The sequence below is a fragment of the Chionomys nivalis genome, chromosome 1 (genome assembly GCF_950005125.1).
Source record: "Chionomys nivalis chromosome 1, mChiNiv1.1, whole genome shotgun sequence".
Classification (NCBI taxonomy): domain Eukaryota; kingdom Metazoa; phylum Chordata; class Mammalia; order Rodentia; family Cricetidae; genus Chionomys; species Chionomys nivalis.
This window is the reverse complement of record NC_080086.1, coordinates 198248562-198264491: the sequence shown is the minus strand read 5'-3', so window position 1 is coordinate 198264491 and position 15930 is coordinate 198248562. Positions and strand designations below refer to the sequence as shown.

Genomic DNA, 15930 nt, shown 5'->3' with positions numbered 1-15930 from the left:
GACAGAGATAATAAGGGCTCAAAGCATTCTCATCCCGCAGCATTTTAGGAATGCAGTTACAGGAATGCAGCTCAGAATCCTCTGTCATACAGCACCTTTCAGAACGAGATTCCTGGAAGTGTCTGGCCTACACTGGTTTTTTATTTTGTTTCACATTATTTTTTTAAAAAGCCCTTGTAATTATACTTTGATTATATCTATTGTTCTGGGATAGGATTTTGGCTTTAATAAGTGAGATCTTCCCTTGAAGAAAGCCCCTAAAGTATTTTCCAAATACTGCCTCAGAGAAGGGTTCATATCTGCTTTTATGGAGATCTAGAGAAACTTAAACACCTTTGGCTGGATCAGAATTGTTTGACTTTTGCAAAAATATCTCATCTTTTTCTAGAATCTGATATGTTGTGTCTCTAGCTGATCCCATCTAGATTTGTTTTCTCATCTGGACCTCTTTTATAACTAAAGTTTATGTATCCTTCTCAGCGTCTTCTAGATTTAATTCAGTGGGACAGATCTTTCTTTTTCTTTGGTGGCTGGGTATGATTTTTCTGGCTCTCACCAGGCAGTTCCCATAGTAAGTAACTACCCCCACTAACCCTTTGGTGTCTGCCTTCTCAAATTCATCTGCTGTACGCTGCTTCCTAAAGCAAGCTGTTCAGAATAGTTAATTGGCCTGCTAAGCCCCTAATCACTTCTAGGCCTGGATTTTCTTCATCTTTTATTAGATTCAATTTGCCCAATGCCATTTTCTATTCACATTTTTTCTGTATAGTTCTGGACTGAGGCTGTGAGAATCTACCCATATGCCACTGTACTATTTCTAAGTATTGATTATGGAACTACCTAAATTTCAGATCTCTATGCATGACAGTATTAAAATAAGTGACATCAACCCTTTAATCTCCCATGTCACTTAGAACATGACCCTCCTTTACTGTCACTCTGCTTGAGCATTCTGTGTTAGCATCTACAATATGTATGTGACAGGATCAAGAGCTGAAAAATCAACGTGTCTTCTCTTAAAAGTTATGAATATACAATCTGTACAAGTCTGCATGAAGATTAAGAAATATTTAATTCTTAATTCACGGATGTCAAGATCATATGCTGAGTTAGAGTCAACACAGTTTTGTGTTAAATACTGTAAGTATAAAAGGATAATAATAGTATGAAAATACATTAAAATGTGAAAGGTGATGTCAATGTGAAATATTGTATGTAACTTTCATAGTTCAGGTGCATTTGGTTCTACGTGTCCACTTAACACATTTTTAGTCATAACAAAAATCATAAATGAAACTAAGACCTTACCAGTCACGTCAAAGTCTGGAAAGTAGTCTGGGCAGTTCTGATAGGCCGTCACTCCAGCTGGCGTGTCATCCCAGCACAGCCACCCGTCCCAGGTACGGTTGCAATATGGGCCTGGGAGTTTAGAGAGAAGCTGACATTGGAAGATGCGACCTAACGACAGGACTGTGTAGAGGAAGCTGTCTTCAAAAGGAGGGCTGACTCTACCACTGCAATCAAGACTAATCATACTTCAAATGGCCCATTTTTACTTTGGAAATAAACTTTCAGATGATTTTAATATATGTGGAGAAATATCTCACTGGATGACAGGCAGGTTCTTGTTTTGCTTTGTAAGAAGTTCTGAGGTTGGTTTCTTATAAAAGAAGGAACCCTAAATATTGCATTTCTGTTCATTTATTTAATTGATGAGGAATTATAACGTGTTACTCAGAAATGGTCAAATGGGATCTGAGGTATGTTTATAAGTTTTTACTTATAGAAAATTAACCTTTTAAAAAGTGTTTACCCAAGAAGCTGAATTTAAATTGTAACATGCAAGTCAAGGCACGTTCAGCATTGCAGTTTGAAGAAAAACTTGGTGAGGGCATTATTTATCAAAATTCATGACACAAATTAATTCCTCAAAAATCTGAAATAAATTTACATAGAGATGAGGATATTTTCTAATTTAGTAAAATACATCAGTAATTTAGTAAAATACCTTTTTGTTTCGTTATTACTTAAAAAAAACTGTATATCAGTAGAGTATATTTAATCGTTTCTCCCTTGCTAAGTAGCTTTGTTTTAGAATGTTTAAAGTTATGTAAAAGTCTTAATTGAATTTTTTAAGTGTTTCAGAGACAAGGAAGAGAATTAAAAGGCCATTTTAAGTTTGGCTAACAAACATTCTTCATTTTTATTTTTCTCTGGGATTTCCACAGCAGTAGACTACACTTAGCCCTGAAAATATTTAGGCTGTTTCAAAGAAGAAGGACAAAGATTAACAATGCTCCCTGAGGCAAACTCTTTCCTCTTCTTATTCCCCATGGGACTGGGGGTGGGGTAGCAAGAGAGAAAAGATAGCAGAGGTTGTCAATGAATTGACATCGAAGGAAAGATGTGCCTAATTAATCCAAACAAGACAGGGGTTGACCAGGTTCTGCCTCAGGCAGTCTCTGCTCATCTCTTTCCATTTCCCCGCCATCATTCAGTCCTGTATTGTTCCTGCTTATTAGGTGTGAGTGCTGTGTTATTGTTGTAATTCTGTCGGAAGGGCAAATGACAGCCAAAATGATGTTAGATGAAGTAGGGGGAAATCATTTCTGCTGCACAAAATAGACAAGCACATCATAATGTGGGGACTGTGAATCTGTCCTGTTCCAGCTATCCATCACTGTAGACCTTAGGAAGAAACGCTCTTAAATGATGTTTCACATATAGGTTCACATGACTTCTCTTACCTTCTCCTTCATAAGGGGGCAGCTCCTGTATTCTGTCATAGCAGCCATACTGGGCTTCCAGCAGCTTCTTGCGCCCAATGGTGTGCAGAAATGCCTCATTAGTAGGGCTGGGTTCACTGAGATTGGCAGGGGCCTGAACAGCTGGAGTTGGGCTCTGTGTAAAAGGTAAAATCATTACTTAAAAAGTAGGTCATAAAGTAACACATAAATAAAAGTGATGATTTTAAAAATATAAAAACTTTTTTATTTTATAAGCAACATTTATGCATAATTCAACAGAAATATTCTATACTAAATGTATTACATTTCACATTCATATTTTATCCATTTATATTTGTACCAATATCTATTTGCTATTAAGAATAGAGGGCAACCACACACACTCACACACACCTTGATCATCTCCTATTTTAATTTCATTGTCTTTGGAAAGTTGACACATAAACAAAGCAAATAATTTTATTTCTGAAACATCTCCATTATAAAGCCAACTTTTCCATCTTTTGGAATCTTAAGAATCATAGCTCACATATTTAAAAACATAGAAATGGTGGAACAAATATGCTTCCCTTTTGTAAATATTTTGCTCAGGTTTAGATTGTATGCTCTGCCAAAATTTGCCTCACTTCTCCTTCAGAACAATCCAAATAATAGACTTTAAGCTCTTCATATTGGCTCCACGAGCACTTGGCCTACACACAGTCATTCATGTCATCCGGGTTCAGAACAAGGTGGCTTTGTTTTCCATTTCGCCACTGCCACAGGTCTTAGCTTCTTATAAGTTGTGATTTTTACATGTGTGTATGTGTGACTATTTACTGAAAATGACAAGCCAAGCATTACTGAGGATGCAGTGTTGAAGCAAACAGGTGTGGATCCTGCTCCTGTGGAGCGTACAGTCTAAAACACCAGTGCTGCGCATGCTCCTGACACGGGTCAGGAGGAGTGGGGATGGCATGGAAGCAGGAGCCGGGAGTGGTAGTGCTGGTTGGAGTCGACTCACACTCACCATTCTTCCAATACTGAAACAAACTCCAGTGAACTTGGTTTGGAGCTTGGTTCAGTAGAGGTTGTTTCAACACTGAAAGAATAAAATCAGAACCTCTGTTGTCAGATGAGCCATGGCATTCTGGACCTGCTCCTGGTCTGGTCCTTGCTTGAACACTGAAGGTGGGATGTTCCCAGTGGTTCCTGAATCTCTCAATGACTTTCTTCCTAAAATTACACGCACCTTGGGTACTCCATTTACAGATGGATGAATGGATAGATAGGCAGATAGAAATGTGTAAATGCAGATAGAAATATATAACATATTTCTAATCATGAAATTAGTACTGCTTAAAACAATGTATTTACAACTTTCATATTGTTAATTAAACTTTTCTAATAATTGCATGCAAATAAATTACTAATGAGATAGCATTTTTTTCAACAGTAAGAAGGAAAAATAAAGTCAGCAGTGATATCATGAAACAATCAAGCAATATGGAAGATGTGAAGAGATTCTACTAATTTTAAATATTGTGCTTATGCTATCACGATGCCATGCTTACAAAGGTGGCAAGGAGACATGAGCGTGTTACACAACCCGCCTACCGATCTGCCTACCAACACCTTAATTGTTGTTCTAGGTAGCAGTTTAGCTGTCATATATGTGGTGTCATTCCAGAGGATTGCAGAAGGTATCATCACACATATCACAACCAAGCAGCCACAGCAGCAGTCACCAGGTGAGGCATTTACACTTTTGTATTTTTGCAGTAAATACTCTAAATGTCTCCCTTATGCCAGGTCCTGTAGTAGGTTCTCAAAACTCAGCAGCAAATTCACTAGCATGGTTTCTGCCCCCATGGAGCGTACATTCTAGAAGGTTTAATTTATACTGAACATGAAGGACGAAAGAAAATATCTCAAATAAAATGACTACATGTTAAGGTAACTCCTAATTTGATGTGGGGCAATCAGTTTTTTTTTTTTTTTTTTTTTTTTGAGGGGTTACCAGTGGTTTCTAGAACGATTGTAACAGAGCCTGTTCATCCTAGAATGTTCAAAGCAGTTCACTTCTGCTTAGTTTTTGCTCTGGATCCGTGCTACTGTGCTGAAGACAGCACTGCATGTAATTGTATCAGGCACAATTGCTCACAAAAGACTATGCATTCATTGACTTTCTAAACATTTCATTGAGAGGAAAGTGTTAAACAGCCTATTTGAGTCATTACTAACTTTAACATATGAAATGATCCCATTATAACCCATAAATTAGAACAATTAAAGTAGTAATCGTAAGAAAGAATATTAGCAAGGTTTAGAAATTGGCATAATTAATAAGATTTCCATGCCAATATCCTTATCACTGAGTGTATATGTTACAATTACTTATGGTTTTGAGTTATGCTTTTCTGTATAACTAAGGATGAGGCTCAGTGCTCTAGTGTGTTAACCCTGTTTTCCTACTGTGATCAGATGCCTGTTTGGTGTTCTATTTTCTGGGGGAACACAACTACACAGACAAAGAATAACAAAAATCAAAATACTTCTGCAAGAATCTTGTTTCTGTCTGTGTTTTCCTTGGTATTGTCACTGTTGCCAGTGTCATCCTCCCAGCATTGTCTGAGTGCTCCCTGCTGACCAGCAAGTCCTAGGTCCATAGGGAGTGGCAATCACTATGTGATTGATGCAGAAGAGACCATAGGAAGGTGCTTGGCCAAAGACAAAAAAAAAAATCTATTTTAAGGACAAACTGGGAAATGAGTTGGTAGAATTTAATAAATATATTGTGAGTAGTTTTTCACATTAATCTGTGAATGTTATATAAAAAGTGATGGTTTAGGATAATTAAGAGTATTTTACTTAAATTTCTTTCTGAGATATATCAATAATAAATAAGCTGTTTGAAAGGAATTGGTGTATCAAATTTTTAAAAATCATACCTATGGGGAGGAGGCAGAAAATTTTTTTTTTCAATAAAAAAAAAATCATACCTATTTCTTCCCCAAGTCCTTCCAGGGAGGGAAAGAATATTTTCAAAACATATTTAAATTTAAAAGTTGTTTTAAATAATGAAAATACTAAGAAATAAAATTATGCCCAAAATCATGTGCTTTATGATCAATAAATACCATACTTTTACATTCATAAATGTTATGTAAGGGTTAGGCATTTATAAACAAAATAAAACTGTCTACCTTTCCAACACTCTCATTGAGGGACTTGTTTAGATTTATGATATGAAGTAACCTGAATGTACAAGTATTGGGTTAATTTTATAAAATTATATTTTGCTAAAGAAATTTTCACTAGTTTTAAATAATGTGCTACTTTGGCAGAATATTAAACTAAGAGGTACAAAATGATTGCTAGACATTCCCATAAACATTTATTTGATCTACAAACATTCCCTTTCAAATTAGGTTCATCTTTACCAAAAGGCAGTATTTTTTTCTTTACTTATACAGGTGAAGGAGGCTAGGTGGACTTGCAAACCTGCCACTATATGGTAAAGAATAAATAAATGATGTTCTGGAACCCATTTCAATCCTTGCTTAGGTACAGAGTATGAGATTTTAAATGATATTAATTGGCAACTGTGATTCAGCCTCCAATGTTGTTCTAATATGGCCTTCATTTGCTCATCTCCCTTTTAGATAATACTGAAGGTCATGTGATGGCATGTTGATACAAACAGACACTGACAGTGTCTTCTTTTTTTTTTTTTTTTTTTTGGTTTTTCGAGACAGGGTTTCTCTGTAGCTTTGGTGCCCGTCCTGGAACTAGCTCTTGTAGACCAGGCTGGCCTCGAACTCACAGAGATCCGCCTGCCTCTGCCTCCCGAGTGCTGGGATTAAAGGTGTGCGCCACCACCGCCCGGCCTGACAGTGTCTTCTAAAGTAATTACACTTCTAACTAGCTAAATCTTTATGAATAAAGCAACATGAAGTTATATAATGTGCCAGTGGTTCCTCAAATACTGAAGACTCTTAGTTTTGATCAGAAATATATCGGAAATCAGTCACTAGACTGATGGAATTTAGATTTTTTTCTTTTTTTTTCCTTTCTTTTTTCTTTTCTTTTTGTGGCATGTGCCACAACCACTCAGCAGAATTTAGATGTTTTAAAAGTATAGAAGAGTTCAGAAGCCACAATTCAAACTCACATTTGAACACCACGCAAAGATTCAGGAAAATTCTCAACTTTCTGTACTATGGAGGTGACTCAGTTTCTTACTGACTTTTCCAAACAAGTGGAACTCAATTGTCTAGATAAACTATGATGATATTTAAAATGATCAGAAGCTCAAAGGAAAGACTTGTTAACAAATGTGAGGAAAAATGACAGTTTGAAGAAACCAAGTTTTGGATTCCTTGCAATTATCAGTTCATCAACACTCAGGCACTCTTCTCTACTCTGCACACTTATTAACACAAGTGGAATGCTTTTCTCCACTTACGAGAAGAAGCAGGAGCAGCAGAGTGAACCGGTTCACCAAATGGAACCTCAACTTCGGTTTGCGAAGGTTCCCCCTTCTCCTAGAAATATATAAAAGTAACAAAGATTTAAAAATATATATAGATCAGATATCTTTACATCATTCTTTCTTTAGACACACTAAATATAACATATGGAAACAAGAATATTATGCTCATGACATACTTGCAGGTACATGTTACATTTGTCCCTTCTGTTAACCAGACTGGTGTCCTTAAGACACTATTAAAAATTTCTGATCATATCTATTAACATTTTTCAGCTCAAACGAGATTTCCTGGATTTAAAATGTTTTAAGTTGAATGTTTAATACAGGTTATAAGAAAGAAGGAAAGATATATAACTGACCATATGGGGGCAGGGAGCCAGGGGAAATGTGTATGAATAAGGTAACCAGGTCATGAAATACATTTTAGAATATCAAGAAGTATATAGGTACAATTTTAGCACTAACTTTGTAATAGCATTAACTAGTATAATTTATTATTATTTCTCAAGTTTAGCAAACCATGTGTATTATGCTATAAAACAAGCAATAGGAAACAAAATACAATACTTACTAGAATGTTCACTAGATATTCAAATCAGGCCATTAAAACTTTTTCACTGAGATAATTTTAATATTTTTTATTACTAATCTAAAAGGCTAATTATTACAGTTGGTATACACATAAAACAAATAATACATATACAATGTATTTTTTGAAGCTTAAATATAACAATAAATATGAAGATTAAATTTATATAACAACTTTGCATTTCATAACTGAAATACAGGAATTCTAAGAAATCAAGAACCATCAGCTGACTTGAATAGTATGTGTCAACAGTGGAAACTGGTGAATATTGCAATGGGGCCATCAGGAAGAACTCATTTCTCTGGTAAACAAAATCTGTGGTTTGTGAAAGATAAATAACATTATGTTAACTGCTAAAGTAATTTGAGAATGACAAGTATTTTTTTTATAAATATGTTTCTTTAAACTTCAAGTTTCTATTGAGAGTAAAGTTCTTCCACAGCAAAGAATGAGTACATCATTCAAGAGCTCACTGCCCCTGCTCAAGAGCCCAAGAGTTAGAACAGATTGCTCTGTCACAAATATCCAACAGATTCTCGTGAACTTGTAGATACCTACAAAGATGATAAAGAGGTGAAAATTTTAATATATGCTACATTTTCATTATTAGTATTAGAGTGGAAACTGTATTTTTATTAGGGGTGAGAGATTATGATTGCATCTTAAATGGTATAATTACCTCTAACACTCTACCCATTGTTTTGCTTACATATTTAAATTGGAGTCTAAAAAGTGAGTGTCATTTACTTGCTTCTCTAAAAGAGTAAGTTTTACTCAATTTACATAATAGTGCAACAATAAAGGGAAACTACAAAGTATCATTTTGAAATGCCACCTTATATTCTGACTATTATTCATTAGTATTTATTGATCCACTTAGTAAATTAGACACAAACATGCTTATATTCTAAGGCATTATGATGAATGTGGGTGAGCTGGGTGAGACACTTTGGAGAATTACGGAGATGGTATGCATTTTAAATTATGATGTGAAAAATAACTAAAATATAGACTGAACTAAACATTCATCAGCACTGAAAATACAGATCCAGGTAATTTCTGAATAGGACCAGAGTAGGGTTTATGTTTTGACATAAAATAGGAAAACTAAGCAGGGTGGTGAAGAGCAAAGACTACAAGGAATGGAAACTACAAACAGGATGTGGAGATAAGAGAGAGGCTAATTGAAGAGACTAACTTTGCCTGAGCAGAGCAAGTCTAGAGAAGCAGACTTTTCAGTATGTAGGAAACTTATTTAACTAAACAATCTTTGCCATTTTACGTATGTGCCATGTACCCTGATAGTTTTACTTGATTCTAGCTCCATTCAGATAATTGCTTTTTAATATACCTATGTATGTCTGGCACCCCTCCTAATCATTTAAGTGTGATTATTCCCATTATTCATAATGGTGTTTTTTGTGTGCTAACACAATAAGAGAGACATATGATTGTGAGTTTCTAAACTGTCTTCGCCATACCACAATGGTAGTAAGTCAGAATTGCTATTTTCCTCCACACTTTTGTATTTTCCATACCAGAGGCTTGTTCAATTATCCATAAAGTCTTTGAATGAGAAACTTGGGATCAACCTAAACTTTCTTTTTATTTGATGACTCATTTTCTAGAAATTTAAACCACTTGAATTTTTTTTTTCCTGATTGGTCAAACACTTCCAAAGATTTTGTAAAGTTAACTGGATTGCTTTAACAAACCAAGAGATTAAGTGAGATTAATGACATAGGGACGGCTGATCAAGTTGGACCTCTAAATATTAAACATGGTGATGTGAACAATTTTCACCAAATCAGTTGTTTCCTCCCATGATCTAAACAGCTAATATTTGAAGTTCTGATCTGAGGGGCTTCGATCTAAAGCAATGGTTTCAGTCAATTTCCATATTGCGATTAGACTTTTTAGTTGAAGTGACCAAGCTGTTTTATTAAAGAATGAGTAGTAAGATTCATGCCTACACCCTGATTTCTCATGTGGGAAATAGAGCCAGCCAAATACTTCCACATAGACTACGTGAATTATAAATTTAGATTCAATTTAAATAAACACTGGCAAGATGAATATTGAAATAATTTAGAAAGGCATAAGGGCAGAATCCCTTTCAAACGAATTCATAACTTAGAGGAATTTTCAAATATAAAAAATTAGGAGTAATTTCCTTATCTTGCCATTAATTACTGCATTGTTAAATGCTGTGGAGGTTCTCTGTCATGTCAGCAGGTTAATTGCAGTTCAGTTACAGTGTGTCTTTTAATAATAGAAGAATGGTTTTCAAGGAGCTCTGTATTACATAGCAAATTTGGTATTTATAAGGAACAGAAAATCTGACTGTAAAGTATACTGTGCTATTTACCCACCCATCAATGCACAGATAATCACCATTTACAGAAAGATAAACCACTTAGTCTCATGGTTTATTTCAAAAACAGGAAACAAAACCAATGACATGTTTTTGGAGGCCAGACGTCACACAAGGTCTATTACTGTTTCTGGCCTGGAACTTGTCAGATAGGCTCAGTTAGCTGGGTTGTGAACCAAGGGAGTTACCTCTGTCCACCTCCCTGTCAGTGGGGTTTCCAGTGCACTCTGCCATACCTGCACTTCTAAGATCTTAAAGTGGATTCTAGAGATATTAATTAAAACCCCTATGCTTGTACTTCATTACTTGAGTCACTTCCTCTGCCCCCAACTGGTATGGGAGGTCCTTCTGTCTATGTGTTGCTTTTATTGACTAATGAATAAAGAAGCTGCCTTGGCCTGTGATAGGACAGAGTGGAGTTAGGTGGAAAAACTAAACTGAATGCTGGGAGAAAAGAGGCAGAGTCGCCAGAAACCGTGAAGCCACTAGAGGAGGAAGACTCAAGCTGCCAGTCAGAACTTTGTCGGCAGGCCACAAGTCTCATGGTAAAATATAAAATAATGGAAATGGGTTAACCAAAGATATAAGCGCTAGCTAGCAACGTACTTAGGCTGTTGATCAAGCAGCAATTTAAATAATACAGTTTCCATGTGTTTATTTTGGGTCTGGGCAGCTGGGAACAAAAATGTATTCTCTTACAACACCCAAAGGCACATTTTGAAGTTCTACTTAGAAATTAGTTCCCTCATAAAATTATAGAAGAGAATATTTAAATCAGTTCTAAAGAGATGTCTTTACATTTAAATGAGACTCAATATTTATTTAAAAAGAGAGTAATAGAAGGGTGATTGTCCTAAATGAGTCTATTGTAAGGTGTGGTCTACTTTTCTTATGCAATAGTATCCAAAATACAAAATGCTACTGCACATGTTTAGGAAGAAAGATGGTAATAACTTGCTCATGTAATATATTTTCCTTATATCCACGTATCTATTGGTAGTTTCATCAGAGGAAGAAAGAGAACTGGGAAGAGAGGGAGGACAAGCAGGAGGGAGAAGGTGGGGAAAAGCAAAAAAGGAATGAATAACAATCAAGGGAGCTAGAAAGGCAGAACCACACACACACAGAGGGAGGACAGAGAGAATATATCACAAAGGATTTCACAGTAGGACTGTGAAAACAATATTGTAACTTCTTCAGGTGGTAAGATTGTAATCAGTTTTATTTTCAAATTTTCATAAAACTAGAAATTTTTTATTATTTATTATTTAACAAAAACCAATTCAAGTTCCTACTTCCTCCCTTCCTCCCATTCCCTCCATGCATCCTCCCATCCCACCCACCTCTAATCCTAAAAAAGGGTAAGGCACTTTGCCTTGTGGAAAGTCCAATGCCCTCCGCACTACATATAGGCTGAGTAAGGTTTACATCCAAAGAGAACAGGATCCCAAAAAGCTAGTACACGTAGCAGAGACAAATCCCGGTGCCACTGTTAGTGAGCGTCAGTCTGCCCCACCTGTCAACCACATTCAGAGGGACTAGTTTGGTCCTGTGCTTGTTCATTCCCAGTCCAGTTGGAGCTGGTGAGCTCCCATTAGCTTACACAAACTGTCTCAGTGGATTAACCCCTCATGGTCTTGACCTCTTTGCCCATATTCTCATTCCTTCCACTCTTCAACTGGACATTGGGAGTTCAGTCCAGTGCTCCTATGTGGGTCTCTGCCTCTGTTTCCACTTGTTGTTGGATGAAGGTTCTATGGTGATATTAAAGATAACCATCTGTCTGACTACAGGACAAGACCAGTTCAGGCCCCCTCTTCTCTATTGCTTAGGGTCTTAGCTGGGGTCATCCTTGTAGATTACTTGGAATTTTTCTAAAGCCAGGTTTCTTGCTAACCCCATTATGGCTCCCTTAATCAAGGTATCTCTTTCCTTGCTCTCATATCTGTCCTTCCTCCATCTCGACTATCCCATTCCCTCAAGTTCTCCTCAGCCCTCCTCTTGTCCCCTCTTCTTCCCCTTCTCCCCTTCCTTCTACCCCTGCCCCCATGCTTCCAATTTTGTCAGGCGATATTGCCTGCTTCCAATTTCTAGGTGGGTCTATATATGCTTTTCTTTGGGTTCACTTTTATTACTTAGCTTCTCTAGGATCATGAACTATAGGCTCAATGTCCTTTTTTTATGGCTAATATCCACTTATGAGTGATGGGGTACTGAACTAAACAGAGAATTCTCAACAGAAATTGCTTCCTAAAACAGAAGAGATGAGATTATGAACTATATTGCCTTGCACTATTTTCTTTAGTGTTCCTTGAAAGAAGGTTCCCTGTGTTAGATCTATAGAACTCAGAATAAGAAAGGATGTCATATGTGTGTAAAAATAGTTAAGTAAAGAAGTCAATAATTTGATAGTGAGTAGGGGAGGGGACACAATAGAAACTGGAAGGGGAATAGGGGAGTGGAAATGATGTAAATACATGTAGTATTCTTTATAAAATTATTATTCATAAGTAAAAAAGTAAGAAATTAAACTAAGAAAAAGGAAACTGAAGATGAGAACAGAGAAAGTTGAACTTATTTGATTTTAAGTGGGGTTACTGGAATTATTTTTATAACCTAACTGAGAGCAGTCCTTTGTAAGGATAACTCATACATTAAAAGAAAACACCTTAGCCAATGGGAATCCATTTTAGCATGAACCATACTCTACAACAAAAGGTTTATTGCTGCTATCATGAGCATGCTGCTCTAAAAGATGAATTAGGATTAATTATCAATATTTAAGGAGGAATGTTGAATTGACTTTTTAATTGCATTCCTTAAAAGAGCCCTGATGGTGGTTAGGTGTTAAAATGTAGTTCACAATTGTCATTACAAAACCATAAAGGGGAATGAATCTCAGTGGCCAATGAAAGATAATTTTGATACCTAAAAATATCTCTCAACAAAGCATGAATGAAGGCAGATCATAATCAGTAATATTACAGAAAATGATCCAAAGTTCCCATTTTAATTCTTATCGCTAGTTGAATCCATTAGAAATTTTCTCTAATGGGGAAAAATAAAAACAAACAAACACAACAAAACAAAAATCTCCTCCCACTTCATATTATATATATATGTCACTATTACAAGATTTAATTATAGTTCAAAATAATGACATTTTGTAATATGTGTACTGGAAATAAAGAAACCCATGACTATGAAATAAAGAACCTCTAACAGACTGCAAGATAGTTGTACTATCAAATGTCAGCAATATTTGGTAGTCAGTTGATAATAGAATTTTTTAATCAAATACTTCCTTTATTAAACAACATCTTTTCTCTCCACTCTGCCATATTGTGCAGACACTCATGGTGTCTATGGTAACTTATGTCTATCTTCATGATTTTCTAATGCCCTACTCTCTGTCCTACTTTTATATCACACCTCCAAGTTTTAAAACCCAAGAGTTACATGTTCTAAGGGTTCAATGTCCTCAACTGTCATTCCCTTTCTTTCATCATTAGGAAAAACTTTATTGTTTCCCCATTTAGCACAACAAAGTAATTTAAATTTCAGAAAACAAAATAATTTCACACTATTAGGAAAGAACAGAACATGTCTGTTGTTTCTCCTGAGATCTCCTAAGGGAACTCATTCAGCTCATCTACCCGATGAAGTCTAATAATGACAGAAATGAAGAAGACCACATATAATCATTGTTTATATTTTTAAGTAACAAATATAAACAATGATTATAGGCAAATAGAAAATGCACATTGGCACCAACAGATAAAGATCATACATCATGTAAAAAGGTTTGATCTTCATTTATAGATTAACCCATTGCAATAGGTAAGCAGTAAGAAATACATAGAAAAATTTTACAATTGAGTAATTTATGACATATGAATCACTTATCATTGTGTTTAATGTTATTTTAATACAAGATTAAAGTTTTTTAAAGAAAAGTATCTTTAAGAAAGATATTTTAGAATTCATGTTCATTTTTAAGAAATCAGTTTGGGGTTGACTTGGGTGTTACTTAATTTATATTATTTAAGTCAAGGATCAAGGATCTTGTTCTTAATTATAAAAGCATCCTCTACCCCCAGATAAACTACTGGAACTTTGAGATTTGACAAGCGATTAGGCCATGTTAAGACTTCCATGATTCTTTAACGAGGTGTTCTAAACGAGGCAATGTAACCAAATAACCATCTCTATTTCACTGGACTTTAATTACAAGATGGTGAGTGGGATATAATGATAATTTGATAATCCTAGCTACATTTGCATAGTAACAGCATTCTGACATGGAAGGCAAACAGTTTAGTTTGTAATTTTCATGGGGAAGAAAAAAAGAATAAGGAAATTGTACCAACATATCTGCTCTACTTTATAGACACAAAAACCATTATAGAAACTGTTAAAAGTTGCCCAGGAAACAAGAAGTTCTGAATGCAAGTCAGGAACAGAGGATTTAAATTCTGCTTCATGAGTGGAAACAAGGGCTTCTCAAGTGTGGGTGAAAACTTTATGGGTACATTGGTTTCCAGGCCCAAACTCAAGGTATTGGCTCAGTGGGTCTTGTACACGTTCCTAGGGAACATGACATAGCATTATTCTGCTTCATATTGTCTTGGTTTGAAGTAGCTTTATCTGTCCCAAATTCCTGGGGTAAAGGTTCCCAGGGAATACTGAGTCTCCATCTGTTCCTTAATGGAAGTCATCCCCAGGTGTCACTTAAGAATCTCTGCGACAGGCAGACAGCCAAGCGGCGGGGACCGGTGCACAACTTCAAGAGTGGATTGCCCCACTACAATTAAATCAAAGAGGTAGGCCTTTTGTTGGCGAGGTCCCTGGTGAATGGGGAGCCTGGTCCTGTTCCTGAAGACCCTTCTGAGTGGTGAGGGATCTTGGCCCGCAACAGGAGCCAGGAAACGGAGCGAGGACATTTTGTAAGTGGGGCCCCTGGCCAGCAGGGAAACCTGATCCTGTTTTAAAAGACCCAAAAGATAGCATTGATAGGAGGAGATGGGCAGACACCAAGGCAAGAATTCACCCAACAATCTGAAAAACAATACGAAAAAATAAGAGCCCAATGATCTTACAACAGAAGGACTTGAACACCCTAACACAGAAAAAGGGGAAAAAATAGACTTTATGAAAGCAATAGAGTCCCTTAAACAACATGTAAAAAACACCCTTATAGAAATGGATGAGAAGTATAACAAAAAGTTTGAAGAAATGAGTTAATACGTACATGATACCCTGGGAAACCAAGAAAAAACGATCAAATAGGTAATGGAAACAGTTCAAGAATTGAAAACTGAAATGGAACCAAGAAATAAAACACAAACTGAGGACCAGCTGGATATGGAAAGTCTAGGTCAATGAGCAGAGTCTACAGAAACAAGCATAATCAATAGAATACAAGAGATAGAAGAAAGAATCTCAGTTTCTGAGGACACTATAGAGAAAATAAACGCACTGAGTAAAGAAAACAGCAAAGCCAACAAATTCTCTTCATAAAACACTCAGGAAATATGGGACACAATAAAAAGACCAAACCTAAGAATAATAGGAATAGAAGAAGGAGAAGAGTCACAGCTCAAAGGCCCAGAAAGTATTTTTAACAAAATTATGGAAGAAAACTTTCCCAACATAAAGAAAGATATTCCTTTGAATATTCAAGAAACATACAGAACACCAAATAGACTGGATCAAAGAAAAACATCCCCTACCATATAATAATCAA

At 36.0% G+C, this 15930-nt stretch overlaps 1 protein-coding gene across 2 annotated transcripts in view; it reads right to left on the bottom strand.

The window, feature by feature from the left end:
* The window catches only part of Calcr (calcitonin receptor), an 84559-nt gene that overhangs the window by 29908 nt on the left and 38721 nt on the right, over positions 1-15930 (bottom strand). For both annotated transcript variants that reach the window (XM_057777094.1, XM_057777101.1), the window contains exons 2-4: positions 7195-7273; positions 2748-2901; positions 1309-1419 (exon numbers count right to left, since the gene is read on the bottom strand). In XM_057777094.1, the coding sequence (XP_057633077.1) occupies positions 1309-1419; positions 2748-2901; positions 7195-7273 (344 nt within the window). The remainder of the gene's footprint in view (positions 1-1308; positions 1420-2747; positions 2902-7194; positions 7274-15930) is intronic.